This window comes from Ambystoma mexicanum, chromosome 1q, assembly GCF_040938575.1.
Source record: "Ambystoma mexicanum isolate Mex_15411 chromosome 1q, UKY_AmexF1_1, whole genome shotgun sequence".
In the NCBI taxonomy this organism is placed as follows: domain Eukaryota; kingdom Metazoa; phylum Chordata; class Amphibia; order Caudata; family Ambystomatidae; genus Ambystoma; species Ambystoma mexicanum.
The window spans coordinates 221,845,562-221,866,404 of NC_090922.1; the positions used below are offsets into that span (position 1 = coordinate 221,845,562).

Genomic DNA, 20,843 nt, shown 5'->3' on the forward strand with positions numbered 1-20,843 from the left:
GGACTTTCCTCGCATCTGGGGTCCAGCACTATGTTGAGGTGGCTCAGGCTTGGTCAGTCCTGCTTCATGGGAGTCTGGAGGATCTTCCTGGAGCTCGGGTCAGACTTAAAGAGACATTCGATTCTGGTATTCCTCTCCCTGGCAATCTGTTCCTGCAGCAGCAGTGGAAGTACAGCCAGCTCTGAGAGGACTTCCAGATGAGTTTGTCTTGGGGTCGATTGGTCCCACCAACCCAAGGGGAGAAGTCGTCCTTTGCAGGGCTTCTTTAGTCGAGGCAAATTCTGAGTTTCAGCACTGCAGCAGGTCTTCACCGGGCAAACCAACGGTCCAGGAGTTGCAGCAGGCGTCCCTTTCAAGTTCTTCTTCGGATTCCTTCGTCCAGTGGTTGACTCGCCTTTTATGCAGGTTTCTCCCATTCATTCGCAGCCTATCTGTCAATCACACAGCAGGGTGGCTGTCCTCCAAGGACAGCCAGCCAATCACCTTTGGGTGCATTCCTGTAACCAAGGGGATTAAGCACAGGGAGTTTCGGGCACCTCCCTCACTTTCTGCCAGACACGCTGGAGCCAGAGACGGGCTTCAGCAGTAAACCCTGCCAAAGACAAAATGAACAAACGGACTAAACCTGGTTTGGCACACATAGTGCATCTCAAGAAGGACCTTCCCAAAAGAAATGGTGAAAAAAGAAGACCGGGCCATTTTGACAAAATGGGCACCCATGGGTGATATACTGCAGCTGCAAAGGCAGCCCGCGGTAAAAACGCACAATGGTAGGAAAAAGTAAACTACTCCCACCAGCCATTAATTGTAAAAAAAGGGTAACATAATAATGTTACATGAGAAACTAGACAAAGAGGATACTAAGTAACCCCTCCAGCACCCTATTGTAAAATAGTGTGTGCTGGGTCTAGAAAAGTTACAAATGTAAGTAAAGTCAATTTCACTTCACTGCTCTTGGAAACAGTAGTTTAACCAAGAGGAGGAATTTCAACCTTTGGGAAATCTGAAAGACTTCCCTGTGCCACTGCACTGTAGGTGCTGTGTATCACAATGTAAAAGGATGCCACCTATGGAGTTTGTCAGACTCCAAAACCAAAAGAAACAGTGTTCAAATCAGATGAGAATGCACGAGAAAGTGGGAAAAAGGTCTCACTCTCTTCAGGATAAAAATGTAAAGTCCTAAAGTCCAGCAAGAAGAGCTGGGGGTCTCGAATGTAGAAGGGAATTAGCACATTTATGAGAATTCTCCCTAACACTGTCCTGTACCTGGTTATTTCTTTCAACGCTGCTTTCTACCCGTATTACCATCTTGGTCTACTGTTGTGCCTCTGTTTTGAATCCATTAACAGTGTGAACCCTGGGTTGGTCGCCATTCAGATCAGATAAGGGAAAGACTTCAGCTAGCGTTGCCTCAGGAATCTCCTAGAATCTACAGTGCAAACTGAGATTTAGCTTTCGCCCTGTGCTCTCTGGTCAGACCCCTGACACTATCACAATGCATCTTCCCTTCTATCACTTGCATAACAGGTTTCTTCACACACAAACTTACTGGTCGTGTTACTGGATGCTGTGGCTCCTCCGCTCTCAAGTCTTCTCACAGAATGAGGTCCGGGTCGCACAAACTGCCCCTCAGGCATTCCTGGGCCGGCTTCTTCACCCTGGGGAACAAGCACTGCAGAACCAAACGGGAAGGGCCGACACTTAGCACAGCTTCCTTCCTCCGACCTCACCTGCTCCCTTAGAGACATGGCTTCCTCGCCACGCTTCCGCAGAGCGCCATGCTCTGCCAACTTCCAGCGTTATCATGTTTTGCTCTGCTCTGGTTTCCAACGGTCCGCCTTGGCTTCACTGCTTCTTTCCTTCCACCAAGGCAGCGCTCCCTCTTTTCAGCAAGGGCAGACTCTCCTCTCTTTCTCTGGTGCTCCACCCTTTATACACCCGAGCCCCATCAAGGGGTTTCAGGTGCGATTCTCTCGCCTGGTTTTCCTGATTCCAATCAGGACAATTACTGGGACATGCCTGACCTTCAACCCTGTAGTCATCAGGATCCCCCCCCCTTCTTCCAGTATTAAAGTGGTGTTTTCTATAGGTAGTCCGCATTACCCTCTGAGATCTCTTCTCATTTCAGGGGGAAATTAGGCAATATCCTACAAAGGCTGAGGGAGGGTAGGGCAAGTCAACATCAGGAAAGGGGGGACACTGTTTTGCCCTCTGGCACCCAATCCCCAAGGACCCTCCACTCAGGTGATACTCCCTCGCTAGTCACCTCCAGGGTCGGCATCCAAATGCGATGGCCCTTCCCATGCCACCTGAAAAAAAAGAGCCCTAGGGAGTAGATGAGTGTACCTTCAGGTTTCTTACAACATTCATTATAGTGCGGCATCTCCACACTATAGTTAATGTCCATGTTAAGTACCATAGGAAATCAAAAACAAATTGCTAATACCTGGACCCTTATGACGAATTTGGCTTAAGTTTTGCAAACAAAATTATACGCACACAGTTTCGGCCTAGTCCCCATTCATTTTCCCCATAGACAATTTTTGCTTGAGCGCACATCGAAAACTGCTGGATGGAATTGGACCAGGTACGAAACAACTTAGGCAAGAAGTGTTGACTTGCGATTGTTTGGGGGTCTGGCGTTATGTTCAGTAGGTTTTGTTAAATATTTGACGGAGAAGGGGGTGCCCTAATCTCCCACAATTATAGATCTCTCCCATGGTGCTTTGCAGCAGAGAGGCTGAGATGCATTTCAAAAATGAAATCGCAGCCATTTTACCCAAACTTCTATTGCTAAACTTAATTACTTGCTGGATGGATTCCGATACATTTTCAAAAAAAGTTTGACAAGGCCCCCTGCTGCCCTCACTGCAAATTTTGGGAACAAAATGTTATAAAATACCCACCGTAGTTTTACAGTTGTCAACCAATTGTGCAGTTCTTGAACAGCCATAGCGTGAAAACAGATGAGCAGATTTGGACCAATTAAGCTACAACTCTGCCACAAAGCGTGGACTTGCATTTCTTGACTGGTCTGGGATAAATCCATCCAGTAGTTTTAAAAATATTTGACACGGAAGGCGGTGCCCCCTGCTCCTTAAAACCTTTACATCAGCCTTGATGCTTTTTACAACACAGGCTTAGCAAAGCTAATAACTTGACTTGCTGGATGGATTTGGATGAAATTTTCAAAACAAAAAAATGCTGTTTTCAGTCTACACGCATTCATTTTCCCATTGAGGAAAAAGTGCAGTGTTTGCCGTAGAGTGAAAACCACTTGGCAGATTTTGACCAAATAAACAAGTTGGGCACAAAGTGTTGACAATTTTGTTGACTGGTTTGGGGTAAATCAATCCAGTAGTTTTTAAAATATTCGACAGAGAATGGGGTGCCCCCTGAGCTTTAAAACCTTTATATTGGAATTGGTCCTTTGCAGCACAGAGGCTGAGAGAGGCTAATAACTTGACTTGCTAAGTGGATTTGGATGATATTTTCTAAACCAAAGGTTTAAAGACAAAGGCCATGGCTAGTGGCCTGATAGTGTTTTACAATACACAGTGGGCACAGCCAAAGGCCCTCGTTAGTGGGACTGAAATACATGTATAGTGGGCACGGCCGAAGGCCATGGCCACCTATTGGCTGCAAAAGAATCATACTGGGGAAACATGAATATTGGACACGGCCTAAGGCACAAAAATGGTTTTAAGAAATTAGTTTAACAATTTAGAAATTAGTTCAACTAATTAAAAAAAGGGAAATAAATTGACTTTTAGTTTAAAACTATTTCAAAGTGCACATGCATTTCTCGATATTATGGTTTAGTTCACATTTCACAGTGTCCCATTTTTTCAGGAACTTGTCAACGGAGGGGTATTACAGTACCGTACCATGCTGTATCAGGACAAACGGTAGCAGCAGGTAGATTTTGTAGGTGTATGCTCTCATAGCAATTCCCACAGAAAGCATAGCATTTATGTAGTGGGAGCACGTGGTTCCACAAGGTACAGCAGCAGAAGTGGGAGCTTTGAAGATTATATAACATTTTTGTCACACTTAGAAATGCACCTGTACTTAGATCCGTAGGGAAGCAAAAGAGCTGCCTTTCTGATGAACATTTGTTTAGAGAGCTTTAGGCACCTTAATCACAAAGCTTAAATAAAAATTATGTTATTTCAATAATTCTGAATAGCTCCGCAGGACTGGCAGACATGCTGTGGTCTTGCAAACATAATTCAAGCCTCTTACAATCTTAAAAGGATTATTATATGAGAAAAAAAGACTATCAAAGCTATCCAGAGTGGACATTGTCTATAGATTAGCATGCTTAGAATATTTCCTGTTACAGGGGAGGAAGTGGCAGTGCAACAAGGGGAATATTGAATTTGATTGGGGCAAGTACATTGTATAAAGTCTCAGAACCCAACTTGTTTAAGGACCCAACTTCGTAGATTTCCCTTTGGAGCAGAAACGGGTTCGAAAAATTCCCCAAATGATGGGTATCCAGCAAATCAATAGAAGATAACCAGCATGGACAAGTTATTGTTTTGATAATGTCCACCTAACATTGATGGATATTGCCAACATGTGAATCCATGATCGCACTCATGATTTTCAGCCACATTACTACTCCTAGTGTAGTAAATCCTGTCAAAGCTTTAAATCATGGATGATGGTGGCAATTTGCATCAGCGATTCAAGTGCATTCTGGAAAGTAACTTAACTTACCCTTAATAGACTGCTCCAAGAACTCTGAAATCTCATCTGTGTTGGATGTATCCATGAAGGTGGCAAACATGAACTCTCCCTCAGTCTCCACGAAAGAATCTCGCAACAGCTGGCGCCTTTTCATAAAGGGTTCCTTCACAAGAGACTACAAGAGCATAACAAACAAAAAGAATTGTTGAGACAAGGTACTCGAGAGGAGCAAAGGCAAGCCAAAAACATGCAAATGGTCGGTCTTAATAGGGATTTTCAGAACTAGCCTCATGGGCAGCTTCTGAGAAGCCAACAAGGGCTTTTCACACTTTGTTTTACCAAACTCTCTCTGGGTAGCTAGCATAGGTTGAGAAATAAGGTAGACTTAGAAGTTCAGGTTTGTGCTATGTAGGTACAATTAACACACACACACTGGGATGCAAGTCTACACAAGTATAGAAAATTGGCCCAAGACACATGCAGGTAAAACTTGAGAGCACTATACACTTCACACATTGATGTATACATACATACACACAGCAGACAACCACAAATGGGGGGCTGCACAACACTTAACACTACAAAACTGTCAAGCTATTATGCAAAGCAATGAAAGAACTATTAAAGGTTAAGTGCGTTAAGTGGGGGGCGGTGTGCGTGGACAATAATAAAATAGTCTGCCTTATAAACAAACAAGGCAGTAGCATATAACTTAAGGGCTTAGAAAATTTGGGGCTGTAAGTACAGTTAACAACGCTGTCAAGCAAATAATAAGAGTCCCACACAGAAGAATAAAAAAATACTCTTAGGTCTTAAAACACATTCAGCTAAAACTTGCACTACAAAACACTTACCTATATATACAAATTTATATATACTATGGGTCACCGCCCTATAATAAAAACAAAACCAATTTGAATGGACTTAAAATTCTATTGTGAATAACCTGTCTCTATAGACTGATCTGGCTGACATTTTTCAAAAAGACCGGTCCAATTCTTAAAGCCTTACCGGCTTAGTCATGTAGCCTCTGCTTGCTGCCAATGTTTTCTCTTTTTCCCCTTTGTGCTGTGGCTCTGCAGTTATTAACCTCTGTACCTTGTCCTGATTTCCTGCTGCGCCCAGCCCCAGCACTGTGTCCCTGCATCTTTCAGCCTCTTATTTGCACTGTTTCCATTCAGTATCCTTCTCTGCCCCATGGTCTGTCCTTCCCTTGCTTTCCGGTCTATTTGCTCTCAAGCAAACAAAACAAGAGTAGGTTGCCCTGCCCTCATGGTACTCAAGTAGACACCAAAATCTGTAATTATTTCATGCTGGATAATAAATCGAGTGGCAAACTCTGCTATTAATGAACAAATTGCTTGTTTAGTTCTACAAATTTCTCAGCAAACATCCAATTGTATTACAACATTTATTAACATTGTCGTTCATACACATTAAAATTCAACAATACATATACAAACAATACATATCTGGACAAATGGAGTCTGTGCAAAATTGCAGAAAAATGCTAAAAAAAATGTAAAACCACCATAAAGGGCATAATGCATTAAAGTGCTAGCTCAAGTACAATGGACTGTATAACGGTATTGTATATGGGTGTCCATCTATCGGAAATTTGAATTTCAGATTTGGAACGGCGTATGTAAAAGTGTCAATATGAACCAAGAAGTGTCATAAGTGGGGTAGGTCGGAGAGTTCAATGTTCACTTAAGAAAGATACCAATGCTGGAGAACAGGAGTTGGGGTAACGTATTCCTCTCCAGCATTGGATCTTTCATAGATTCACATGCTGTATGTAATGATTACAAAGCAGTACCACATAACCATAATGGGTGGAGGCAAGCTCCTTCAAGAAACACTTACACCAGGAGACACCCCACGCAAACAGTTTACACAGAACCAACTGGCCGACATTGTCCTACTCCCTGGAATCCCTGTCGCCACAGTAAAACCTTGTAAACATGTGTACAGATTCTCCAGGTTGCAGCCCTGTGTCTGTCCAGTAAGGGGACTCCGGAGAGGAAAGCTGCCATGGTGGCAACCACCCTTGTAGAATGAGCCCTGGGCTTGGCAGGGAGAGAGCTTGCTTATGAAAGAAAGATGCAGGAGGAAATCCACCTGGCAACTTAATCTGTTTCGAAAGTGCGTTTCCCATGCCAGAGGGACTAAAAGTGGTCTTCCTAAGCGACTTCGAGCGGGAAATCCAGAGAGTGCAGCAAGCGTTCCGCAGGGAAGGACGATGAACCAAAGACAATATGTGGCACCACCAGCTCACTGAGGTGAAATAGTGAAGGAAAGTTCGGCACAAAGGAAGTATTAGTGCCGCCTTGGACTTATAGAACACCAACTAGTGGGGTTTGCATGAAAACGCTGGATTCTCACCTACACGTCTAGCCAAGGTGACTGACCAGCAATGCAGGCTTCCGGGACAGAAGCCAGAGCGAAGATTTATGTAGAGGGTCAAAAGGAGCTGTGTGGGGATAATGCTCATCTCTCAGGCTGGGACTGGTCGTCTGACTGGGGGTAGGGGTGTGGGGCTGTGGAGCGGAACAGACACTTGGGTAACTCCTTGATCAAATGATGGGACCATAGAGAAGGCCCAGAAGAGGAGCGAGTATAGCATGAGATAGCTGCCAGATGTACTTTGATGGACGACTATGGCAGGCCCCACTTAGGCAAGGAGAGCAAATATGGTAGAACATCTTTAGGCAGCATGTTGAAAGGGTCAAGACCCTTCATTTTGCGCCCAAGAAAACCACTTCCATTTACTCTTATAACAGGCCACAGTGGAAGAAGCGCAGGCTCTAGCCAGAATGTCCTTGCAGTGGTACATCGGCAAACTCTAGGTGTGTAAGGAGCCAGGCCGTCAGGTACAGAGAGGCCGGGTCCTGGTGTAACACTACACATTTGCTCCTGGAGAGGTTGCACATATTTATTGGCAAGGCAGAGGAGAGGAACACGAGGTATGAGTACCAAAACTGTCTCTGCCAAGCAGGGGCCACTAAGATCAGTTTGCAATGATCTAGTCTGAAGACATAACACCCAAGCCACTAGGAGGAACGGGGCGGGCTGGGTGTTGTGGGCGGGGGAGTGATAGGGTTCAGCCGCCTGCCACCGTCAGGGAGTCCAGATTTCTACATGGGCGTCTCTGGCAGCCCAGATGGACATGCAATTATCAGGCATGTATGTGTGGAGTGCCACCTCACCGGGCTGTCAGTTTCCGCACCCATGTCCACAGCAAGATAGACACGCTATGCACGAGTCCATCATCAGAATGACATGTCCCTGGCAGAATGGCGGAAATGCACTACATGCGAGTCGGTCACATCGATTCTACACATACCCCAGCATAAAAGCATATCGCTGAGAAGCCGCAGTGACTTTCAACCTTACAGAGGAGCGGAACAGACAAAGTCGTCTAAAGCGTTCATCTTGTTCAATGTCAAGTCGGTGATTAGTTAAGGCATATAGCCCTGCCATACTCAGACTTTTCTATAATTTTATACTTATAATGTACGTTGTTGATGCCATGACGTAATGGCTGTTTAACACTGCGGTACTTGGGAAAGGGAACCTTCATCCTCACTTCATCCTCTTAATTAATACCCCTTAAGATGACTGAGGGTACATGGACTCTCTGAATCAAGGACAAGGGGGGTGGGAGGCAGAGCGGTAGACACGTTAATGAACTGTTTTTATCTCACCCCTGAAGAATAGTCTGACAATGATATCCCGAACCAAGGAACAGTGTAAGACGCCCTTAACAGGAGGGAAAGTGGGAAACCCAGTAATTCTATTAGGGGAACCTTCTCTCTTTCGCAACCGCGATCCTAGTTTAAAAAAAAATAATAAATAAATAAATAAATAAATCGTGGCAGCGAGGAGAACTAAGCTCCGTTATTGTAGAACGGGCTCATGTCCGGTTTTGTGAAAGGCCAAAGGTCGAAAGACGTGTAAACCGTAATCAGTGAAAAATGGACCTAGTGCAACCTGAGAAGTGGTAATTGATTTTCATCTAACAGTTTCTTAATAATAATAAAATGCAGTGTTGCACACCTCAGACCCTGCTAAAGTCGCATTCATACTGTTCAATTCTGAGAAAACTAATAACATGAGGGACAGCCCGGGGGCGGGCAGGACAAAATGGGCTAAAGAGATACTCTGTACAGGGGGTGAGTCCTGTCCTCAATATAGTTTTGATGCAATAAATTCTTGCAATGCTAATTAAATACCTTGAGTTAAGGTATTTAATTAGCATTGCAAGAATTTATTGCATCGAAACTATATTGAGGACAGGACTCACCACCCCCCACCCCCCGTACAGAGGAATTCTGAGAACATCACTTACATGGGCCATCCCCTTTAAAGACCCAAGTGATCCCATATTAAATAGGTATGACGAGTTCCTTGTGGCCTCTCAGGCGATGTTACGAAGGCCATATGCTCCCCAGTCAATCTGGAGTTTATGGACCCCTGCAAGGGCAATAAGGATCTTCTGTGCTATCTCTCTACATTTCAGCGTATGGCCTCACAGACCACTTGGCTTGAGGATGTACAATGAACACTTTTACAGAGGTCTATGGTAAGAGCTGAAAGATTCTCTCAGTTAAATCGTGAAACCTACCACCCTCAGTGAATATATATTGCTTAAAGTACAAGTGGATCAAAGGTGGGGAGACAGACACAGAGAAAGAAAAAAAAGAACCGAGTGGCGACGCAGACATCTTAGAGCCACAAAAGAAGAATCTGGGCCACCAGAAGACACAGAACACATGCAGCTAGAGAGTATGCACGGTCCTGTGTCTGGTGGAGAACAAGAGAGAAGACGTTGCCTGAACCTCTGCTATTACTGTGGAGAAAATGGGCACAATGTACAATTGTGTTCTAAACGTCCCTCCAGGTCGGCGGAAAATAACCACGGTAGTCAATAATCAGGAAGGAACTGACAAGCCTACAAAAGAACTGCCAGACACCAGTATGCAGTACAACACCTAGTCAAGCTAAACATTTCTTCATTCAATTTACCTTACGTGAAGGAACCAAGTCATGGAATGAGGTAATCACTCTTCTTTTAGCTAGGGAAACCACAGGAAATTTCATTAATCAGAAGTTTGCAACTCGGTTTTATATTCCCTTGAAGAATAAAAGTAATTCAGAACGGATTCTTTTAGTCGATGGCTCTCGTCTAAACTCAGGGCCTATTTCTTAACAAGGCTACCTTTGCAGATGGTATGTTCCACATTCCAACCAGAAACCATAGCTTTTGACCCAATTTACGCTTCACATTTCCACATTATCCACGGAATCCTGTGGCTGGAATTCCACAAAACCCCTCATTGATTTGGGGAAAAAGGAAGCTGACCTTCTTAGGAGACGATTATCCACCATCATGTCATCCCAAAGAGGAAGAAATAAAGGCTCTTTTGTCCCCCACCATACCAATGATCACAGGTGTCAGCGTGGTAAAACAGGAAGACAGACCCCCCAGATTATCTGGGATTCCAAGATGTCTGATCCCATCGAAGCTAACAAACTGCCAACTCATAATTGCCCGATCGAACGAATCTCTGGAGCCAAGATACCATACAGGAGAACATATGCCTCAACTGAAAAGGAAAATGTTGTATTAAAGGAACATATTTATGAAAATCTGAAAAGGGAGTTCATCTGCCATTAATAATCACAACTGAGGCCCCGTTGTTCTTTATCCCCAAGAAGGGCGAAACCGAACTACGACCATGTATAGACTACAGACCATGGAATGCCATCACGATTAAGAATAGGTACCAGTTACATTTAAATCCATGTTCTACGGGATCAGGCGTGTCACAACCAGATTGCCACTAAATTGGACCTAGAAGGGGTCCATAACCTAGCGCTGATTTATCCTGAAGACGATTGGAAAACAGCCTTACACACTAGGCTTGGCCATTACGAGTATATGATTATGCCGTTCTGAATACATAACACTCCAGCGGTATTTCAGTATTTCCTTAATTATATCTTCAAGGACATTTTAAATAGCTATGTGCTCATTGATCTTGATATAATGGTCTATTCTTCCTGTCTAGAAGAATATATCAGACATGTGAAAAGACTTGACCAGGCTCCGAGACCATCGATTGTACAGAAAACCAACCAAATGCCTATTGCACCAAGAGCTAGTAGCTTATTTGAGTTATATCATTTCCCAAGTGAAATTGAGATGGACCCCTGAAAGATAGATGCAGTACTAGACTGGCCCAAACCCCAGAATCGTAAAGAGTTGCAACGGTTCTTGGGGTTTGCTAATTTCTACAGGAGATTTATACAAGAGTATTCAAGGCACGTCTGCTTAAACAAGGGACGCATTTTCAAATGGGAATTGCCAGTTCTACATGCCTTCGAGGAACTCCATATATTATTCACTACAGCTACTGTCTTGAGATTACCCAATGTTACTCAGCTATTTTCAGGTGAAAGCAGATGCCTCAGACTTCGCCATAGGAGCAATATTATCCCAGAAAGATCATGACGCATTGCCACCATCCGGTGGTGCATCATTCTAGGAAGTTGAACACTGTTGAACAAAATTATAGCATCTTTGAAAAAGAGCTGCTGGCCATCAATGACACTTTCAATATTTGGAGACATCTTGAAGGAGCACGATATCCTAATCTAGTAATCACAGACCATAAGAATCTGGAGTTTCTATGGACAGCGAGAATCATCAACTAAAGACAGAACTGATTAATCAATTTTAGTGCTCGCTTTGATTTCCATGTTACTTATAAATCAGGTTCTCAAAACACAAGAGCTGATGCTCTTTCCGGCAAAAGGTATGAGAAAGAAGAGCAGGATATCATGGGAATAAGGTTTATAACAGCTGAAATGATACTGGTAGCCAATCCTCCCACTTTGGCAGTTACAAAGAACTACTGAAAGCATCCTACACCCTGAAGTCCACAAAAGACTTTCTCGAACAAGACCGAAGTCATCAGCAACACCAGGGATTATTTCATTGTGATTTATTACGGCTAACGACAAAAGCAGTTCAGCAAAGCCTTTTGTACTGTCAACTTATGGAACCGGTCATTGTGGCATAAGGAAGATCCAATGCAAGGTAGAACGACATGGATGGTGGAAAACATGGAAACGGGATATACTCTACTACATCTGGGGAGGACTCATGTGTTTGTGCTAAGAAACCCTGAGGGAAGACAATGTGTTTATTACAACCTCTTCCCATACCAAGTGGTCCATGGAGTGTCTGATGCATGGACTTTGTCACTGATCTCCCTCCGATAAAAGGAAACACTACTATCTGGGCTATTGTAGATTCGTTCACAAAAAGGCTCATTTCGTCGTACTTCCTGGTGTACCCTTGGCCGTGCTACTGGCCCAATGATTTATATATCACATATTTTGACTTCACAGCCTCCCAAACGACATCACAGAGAGGATCCCAATTTGTCACAAGGTTTTGTAAAGAGGTCAGCCGTTTACTCTGGATCACCCCAAATCACACCACAGCCGATCATTCTCAAGGAGATAGACAAACAAAGTCAGTTAGCTGATTGGACAACACTTACGCTGCTATGCCACTGCAAAAGAAGGAGATTGGGGTGCGCTGCTTCTGGCTGACTTTGCGTATGACTCTTTCCATACTTTCATATCAGAAACACAATTCCACCTCTCGTATGGATGTCATCCGACCTCTCTACCATCCTTTACCAAGGACTCAGTGGCCCCTACAGTCCTGGATTCTGTAGAAAACCTACAAAAAGGCCTAACAAGATGCAACAGTACACCTAAAAAAGGCTCAGTAAGTCATGAATAGATATGTGGAAAAGACAGTAAGCCCCACACTATAAAAGAAAGGACCTTGTTTGGTTGTCCACCAAAAACATTCATATCCTGTTGTGTCCTAGAAAGATGAAACCATGTTACATCAGACCTTTCCTCATTGACGCTGTGATCAATCCTAGTCCATTTGGTATTACCGGATGCTTATAAGATTCATCCGGTCTTTCACGCGTCACTCCTAAAATGAGCTTTACACCCCTTGGTGTATCCGGATCGGCACCTGATGAAGTCACCAGCAATCGGACCTCAAGAAGAATACGAAATACAAAGCAGATTAGACTCACATAGAAGAAAAGGCAGTGTTCAATACTTTAATAGGGTACAGTCCTGAGGACAAGTCTTGGGTGAAGGCCAGGAATGTGTTCGTCCCCAGAAAGCTCAAGGAGATTGGTGTCAGGCCAGGTGGCTTTGGGGTGGTGCCTTCCCCAGTGGGGGGACGTAGACGGGAACATACCGTCAGGATTTAGATCCCTAGCCCCCTGCCACTGTCAGGGAGCCCAGAATGCTACCTGGGCACCACTGACAGCCCAGATGGACATGCCGGTATCAGGCGCATGCATGCGTGAGGGGCGTGCCATCTAACTGGGCCAGCCATTTCAACACCCAGGCCCGTAGCAAGATGGCGCACGCATAGTGTGCATCCATCACCGGAATTGCATGTTCCTGGCAAGCTGGCAGATGCGCACTATGTGTGCATCCGGCACACCGATACTACATTACCCCAGCATAAAAGCATATTGCTGAGAAACTACCGGACGACCCTCATTTAAAGGATTCATCATATTCAATATAGAGTAGGTGTTTAGTTTAGGTATATAGCCTCGCCATAGTCCCAGACTTTTCTATAATTTGATACTGATAAAGCACGGTGTTGATGCCAAGACGTAATGACTGTTGAACAATGTGGTACTTGGAAAGGGAACCTTCCTCCTCTTCTTTAATACCCCTTCAAGCCGATTGAGGGTATGTGGACTAATCTCTCTGAACCAAGGAAACGGAGGGGTTAGGAAGAGCCAAGAAGTAGACTGGTAGTAAACTTTTTTTCTTACCCCTGCAGAATCGCCTGACAACTATATCCAAAGACGCCCTTACCAGGAAGGAAAGTGGGGAAACCAGTAATTCCACTACAGGAACCTTCCATCTTTCAGAGTGGGAGTGTACCGACTTCAAGGTTTCCAAGAACTACCAAGAGGAAGTATCTGACAAAAACCGCACATGAACAGCCTTTCCGACGGGAATTTGAAGGCATCACCCAGGCTCTCTGGATGATGGAACCTGCTTGCAAAAGCACCTCTTGTTGGCAAGGGTTTTGAAGAGATCGCCTTCTGGGGTGCCCCATCAACAGAAGATCCAGCGAAGTTAAGATTCCTGAAGGGCCTATTTGGGACATGAAGTGAGCTCCCTGCTGAGGAAATCCGCCATTATGTTCTGAACACCCGCCAAGTGGAAAGGAATCAGGAAGATGTGGTCCAGCACCACAAAGTGTGGGCTTGTGTTGTTAGAGCAAGAGAACTCATGCCCCCTTGCTTGCGCATATAAAACCTTGCAGTGGTGTTGTCCGCGAAGACCCGGACCACTTAATGGCTGAATTGAGGTAGTAAAGACTTGATGGCCCAAACGCTGCATGCAACTCCAGAAGATTGATGTGAAGCGTCTTCTCCTCATGCGTCCATAGACCCCATAAATGTAGATCCCTTGTGTGCGTGCCCCAGCCCTCTAGGGAGGAGTCAGTTGCGACGCTGACTTGATGTGTGGGAAGGTGAAATGGAGAGCCCTGCACGAGATGAGCCCGGAATAACGACCAGCGTAGAGCTTCCTTGAAATGCCTAGTCAAAGAGATCTTGTCCTACCAGGAACCCAAGTCCTGCTGCTAGCGTGCATCAAGGAATTCCTGGAGCAGCCACATGAGAAGCCGGCAATGTTGAAGCCGATGAATGCACGAGGACATCATACCAAACAGGGACACAGGAGGCGGACTGAGGGCGTCGACATCCGGTAGAGTAACAGGCAACAAGGGCTTGCAGCCTTTCCTCCTAGGGAGTAGCCATTCAAGAATGTGTGTCCAGTTGAACCCTCAAAAAAGAGCTCTCGCTGAGATGTGGTTAGACAGGTTTTTTGAAAGTTTACAGAGATTCCTAGAGACTGTAGGCACTGGATACCATTTTTGGTATAGCCGGCTTGCAGGGAAAAGGACTTGCCCGCACCAGCCAGTTGTCTAGGTACACCTAGACATATGCACCAGATCGAAGGTGTGTAACCACCGGTGCCAGGCACTTGGTGAATACCCTTGTTGCTGACCAGAGCACGAAGGGCAACACCCTGAATTGAAAAGTGGCCACCTGCCACCATGAAGCATAGGCAACACCTTTTTATTTTTTAATAATAGGTATGTGAAAAATACACATCCTCTAAATCCAGGGATGCCAGAAGTTGAGACAAGACGTGCTATAGAGTTCCCATTCTGAAGGTCTGGGCCTTGAGGAATTTGTTGATGACCCGGAGGTCGAGGATGGGCTTCCATCCTCCCGACTTAAATTTTGACTAAATAGTAGCTGAAGTACCCTCCCTGTCCCAGCTGGCTTGATGGGGCGCTTTAGTGGCGCCCTTTTCCAGGAGCGACTGTACTTCCGGTAATAGTAGGGGCACAGTTTTCTCTACCTTTGCTCCCAAGCTCCTGCTTGCTGATGCTCTGGTAGGAATTTGAGAATGGAACCCAACTTGAACAAAAGTTCTCTGTCCTATCATGAGAGGATGGCCATAGCATTGGCCGCCTTGATGATGGTGGTAGCCATTGTGAAACGCTTGCCGAAAGTGTCAAGTTGCTTGCCCTCTTATCAGGAAGAACAGAGCATGGCATGAATGGGTTGAAAGAGTGCTTGTGTGCAGCAGCTGAGACCACCGTATCAAGACCGAGTTGTGACACGAGGCACTTGGTTGCCGTATCTGGAACCGAGTGTTTGATGAGCCTCTCCTTTGGAGGGGCGAGGAGGGGCTGGTCATAATCAGATCGTCCTCCCATATGTCTGTAACGCTCACCTGACTCCCACGGAGGCGCTGGTCTAGTCTGGGTTGCTGTGGCCTCTTCGAGCGTGATGCGCAGAACTCAGAACACCGACTGAACAGGACCCTCAAATCGTGCTTGTCTGGCCCGTAGGAATATCCTTCTGCAGATGAGAAAGGGGATTAACAGTCTGCAGAATAGTGTGCTTGCTCCCCCCTTACCCCCTTCGTTCTTCTCTAACTTCCTCCGAAATCCCAGGTTGAGGCTCACCTTATGGTTTGAAAGGATGAACTCTCCATCCTGCTTCTGGTGCAGGGGCGCGTGTTTGTCCAGTTACTTCACTGGTTTTCAGAATGGCGCTGGCAAAATCAACTTGACTTATCCGAGCGGAACGCCGTAAGTATGAAGATTACAAAAGTTCAAGTGTTGAGCCTCCTTTTCTGTTGCCTTCCTAACCTGTGATTTGTCCTTTATTTCAGGTGCAGAATGAAGGCGATGCGTTGAGGGATTGACTTGCCGATGGTAAACTCAGGTGAGTTAGCGATGGGGGCGATCCCTCTTAATGTCTTTATATTCCTCCAGTAATGTCTGTTGTCCTTTCCCCATAGGGGCCGGGGTGCGGTACCTGCCAACGAAGCGGCGCCGACCCGAAATGAGGAATGATCCACCAACAGAAGACCGGTAAGTGTTATGGCGGAAAATTAGGCTTTCCTCATATGTTCCTTCTGCTCACCTTTTGTCTCTTCTTCTCTCCCCTAGGCGCAGAGATGTGGCGACCGGTGCAGACAGTCGCGGTGGAGCCAGAAGAACTCCCGAGGACTGGTGAGTGAAGCGCGGCGCTGCAGCGAGCAACGCGGTGCTTTTAAATGAGTCTTTTCTCAGGAACGCTGGCGTGAAGGTTCCGGATGCAGGTAAGAAGTTTGATAAAATTCTTGGTTTTCACCTTTCTCTTCTCTTCTTTCCTTACAGGTTTTCCAGGATCGAGGCGGGCGTGGCTGGAGACCAGATGCAGGAGCAGACACGGTGAGCGTTCAGCTGCTTGGATGCAGAACAACGCGAAGCGTGAGCTACTGTCTGGGCGTGGCTTAAATAGCCCCCAAAGTAGTTCCAGGTAAGTATCCTTCCCTGGCCACGCCCGAGTGGCAAAATAGTCCCAATGAAAAAATAGTCCCTTTCAGGTCTAAGGGAGGCCTGAATCTTGCAGCATGGTCTGCATCAGGTAAGTGCACAAAACACCTTCCTTTATGAGCCTGGCGCCAGGACTGATGTCCAACATGAGCCTGGCGCCAAAGGCGCCAGGACAGAGTCCAAAGAGCCCCTATAAGGGGCCGCTGGGCTTTTACCCGGGGGCATGATGCCTGCTCCCGGGGGTGCTGGGCCTGGCCTGGTGCTCCGGGGGTAGGCATCATGACAATGTCTTCCAGCACTGGAATTGCGACCACTGACTTTCTGGGCTTCCAGCGCGGCTGGTAGAGGAAACGCTCCATCCTCTGTTCCTCCGGATCCAAGCCAAACCTCTTTGTAGCCCGTAGCATTGGGGCATGAAAGGACCAGATTTATGTTGGGCAAGGGAGGTGGGAGGATTAAAAGTCACAGTCACTGAGAGGCACCTCATCTGGTTCCCCATTACCTGGCAACCAGGTTGTAAAACTCAACTGTGCCTTTGGTGTGCGTAGCATCTCCCTGGGAAACTTGTTCCAATTCAGTGCCCGTAAGATTATGTAGAGGTGTAGGAGGCATCTGTTCTTTTGGACGAGGTGGTGCATCCGCCCGATTCTCACTGCACAAAGGACTACAGTGTGGTAAGAAAGTCCAATCAGACGTCTCTTCCTGGGGGTGGGCCAGTTGGTGTGGGAGGAGGCAGCCCCTCAGATACTGGCATTGCTCTAGGGGGAGGCATGGTCAACTGAGGACTAGTCTGTACAGTCTCCGACCCTACATTGTCCATTGCACTCTCAGAGAAAACTCCACAGGCTCCTCTGGTTCAGTTTGCTAAGGGAGGGTTGCTAACAAGCTTGTTGTAGCTGTGGTGACACCTAGGGCCAGTGGAAACTAGCGTGGAGACCTGGGAAGGCTGCCAGAGCGGACAAGGCTTGAGGGGAAGATAGTCACTGAGGCCTACGGGCCTGATGGTATGACGTCTTGCCAGCTGATGACTGGGTAGACTACTCTGCTTTCTGTGTGGCATGGTTCTGGATCAAGACTTAATCAACAGGGTCATAGTCGCCGATTTGCTGAGGGTATTTGACGGGGTCGTTGACAAAGATCATTCACGCATTGATGATGTACCCTGACTGGTTGACCAAGTCGTGGACAAAGACCTGCAGGCTTGACTCGTCGATGACTCTCTGGCTTGGGTGGTCGACAGAGGCGTAGACTATGAAGGATGCCTGGCCTGTTTGCTCATTGATGCAGTCGACGAGTAATGCTTCTTAGATGCCGAAGTGGCCATCGGCATTGCTGTCAAAGTAGATGCAGAGGCTACTTTAGTAGAGGGCGACTGGTCCCTTTTAGCCTTTTTACTCAGAGAGGTATCCCTATGCGATCTTGACCTCTTTGAAGAGGAAGCACGCTGTACTTGTCTGCTCTGTCCGAGGGAAGCATGACTCTATACTGAAAGCTAGTCAGAGGGCCTCTTGTCAACATGCTAAGCCAAGCCAATAACCAGTGGTGGTGGTCTCATAGTCTTGTTCGAGAATGAGTGAAAGATTGAGTAGTCTTGGATGTCGTGTGCCAGATACAGGCAGTAGAGACAGTCTTCCTGGAGGTTTTCCACTTAGACACTCTTGATAGTCCACAGGTGACAGAGGCATTGAAAGGACTCCATTTGGCATCCATCATGGACGGGTGAAGGCCTCATACTTGAAGACGACAGTCCGTTCCGACGGGACGAAGGTAGCGGAAACCGGATTAACCCAGACAACACTTGAGTAAGGATTCAGGAAGTTGTTGTGAAATCGAAAAAATGTGTAGAAATGTAGATGCAAGTATGAAAGAATTAGAGAGAAATTTCTGAGCACTCCCAACACATAACGTGCAGTAATTATCTGCAGAAGGCCTACACGGGCTAAGGGAACCCTTTCTATTGACTCTGGGCAATATGACCCAAAAACGACTACTAGAGGACTAAAGTGACTGCAGTTTTAATTTATAAAATAAACTGCTCTATGTTAAAGAAGGATTCCCAGCCTGATGGGGAATATTCATACAGCATGACAATCGATTAAAGATCCAATGCTGGAGAATCTTGTACCAGTTCCCTGTATCTGTTACCTTGTGCCCGTTCTGTGCTACACTTTTCTGCATTCCTAGTTACTGGTTTCCCTTTTGGGGCACTTAGTGTCTGGTGAGTGTTTTATGATGTCTGCACCCATGCCTCTTTGTATTCATCTGTACAGAGATTGGCTCCTATACCCGAGAAGGCAATATTTCACGTAACAATGTGTTGCGTTCTGTTCTACAGAAGGCGTCCACTGTATGTTCCAGCTGGACCCACACCAGTCTGTCTCGTGTAATTACACTCCTTATTTTTGCCTTTGGGCCTAGATACAGAAGGCACTCTTGCTGCCCCCTTCCATGGCCTTACAGTGTGTGGTGCCTGTAGGAGTAAATTGCACAGAGGCATTGAACTTCCTATATTTCTATGGCTAGTCTCACGTTTAACCTGTGTACCCCTAGTGGAATTCATGGTTTGCAAACAACTTCTTCACCATCGAGGTCTGCCCTTTCTTACTGTTCTGTTCTGATTTACGTTGTCTGCTCTTCCTTCTGGTTTACCCTCCTGCTGTATGCGCTTGCCTGTCCCATGATATCAGCATAGCTACCCCCAAACCTACCTGGGTGCCCCTTTTATCTTTTCACTGAAAGTCCTGTGACGATTCATGGGATCTTGTCACTACTCTCCAGGGAGGAACCCTTTCCTGCAAGGCTAGGGAGGTGAGCCCACAAAGCAACAATCCCCCTAGGGGTGGCAGAAAGGGGGACCTCACAGGGAGAGACGTCCCCTTTTGGGGACAAGGACTCCTGTTTCATGATGGAACTCCCTAAACTTCTTAACCTTGAAACCATGAAACCTATAAGTTCTGTAAAGAATCAAGATGACCGCACTGCTGTGTGTTATTGTGATACTCCTTCCCTTCTTCATGTAAGAGTTGTTACCATCAAGACAAGGAAGAATACAATGAACAGCCAGGCTCACTGTGACACCTATCAATGTACTGAAGATTAAAGAAGTTACAGAAACCACTCCATTGCCAAGTCTAACAGTTACTGGGAAGAGGTTTCTCCGGAGGAGGCATGAAGAGTACACAGTCGAAGCAAACAAAGGACTATGGCAATCCAATGGGGAAGACCCAGCTATACAATATAAAAAGGGAAGGACTCCATGAAGAGACACAAATCAGATGTAAAACCTGGCAGACCCGAGAAGTTCGAACAGGGGGAGAAGAGTGCATTCTGAGGAAGCAGTCCTGCAGTCAGGAGAACTCTGGGAGCAGAACTTGATAGCCCTACGCAGGGAAGGCCCGAGTAGAAGCTGGGAGCCAGTGGCATGACCTCAAGGAGGTGTACGGTGTGGTCCCTTAAAGTCGCCGAAACCGCCTGGCCGGGAAATCCACAGAGCCAAAGCAGAGTAGCAGGAAGAGTGAGAAGCCAAGAAAGTGTTAGCTGGGAACGTCACAGCCCAAGACTCCAGATCAAACCGGTGCCTGCTCCAACCAACGCAGAGGTAATGGGAGCTACTGGAGTGCTGGTAGGAGACTGGGGGAAGGTGATTACATTAGAAGTAATCTCCCTCGTCTCAGTAATTGTATCCAGAGAAGCTGAACAAAGCTTCGGGGGTAATCTCCCTCATCTCAGTAATTGAATCAAGAATACAAAGAGTGCGAAGAGGGAAGACCACATCCAGAGTGATCTTCTTGGTCTCAGTTGTTGGGCCAAAGAGACTAAAGATAAAGAAGATCTCAGGAGTCACCAAAGAGACAATGAACTACGAGAGTGCCAGGGAAAGCATCTTCCTTATTCAAGTGTTAAAAACAACAAAGGGCAATTTAAAGTAGTTTCCTTTGGAATGATTGTGCAGCATTCAGACAAGCCCAGAGAGAAGCTTGGAAGGAATTGCAAGGGCTTATAAAAAACTGTTTCAGGAAGTATACTGAAGACCCACGGAACGAGGAGAAGGGAGCCTTTCTCCTGGTTTCTGCCTAAGCTGTTGAATCAGAAGCTAAGTAAAAGGTTAAGATATAGCCTGGAGGCTAAGACATTTCAAGAGGGGAAGAAGGTCATTCTCTTATACCAGAGA

General features: G+C 46.1%; 1 protein-coding gene across 1 annotated transcript in view; it reads right to left on the bottom strand.

Moving 5' to 3' along the window:
- The window catches only part of LIG1 (DNA ligase 1), an 876,776-nt gene that overhangs the window by 216,702 nt on the left and 639,231 nt on the right, over nucleotides 1-20,843 (bottom strand). The window contains exon 21 of the mRNA XM_069637540.1: nucleotides 4,726-4,870. Coding sequence (XP_069493641.1) covers nucleotides 4,726-4,870 — 145 coding nt within the window. The remainder of the gene's footprint in view (nucleotides 1-4,725; nucleotides 4,871-20,843) is intronic.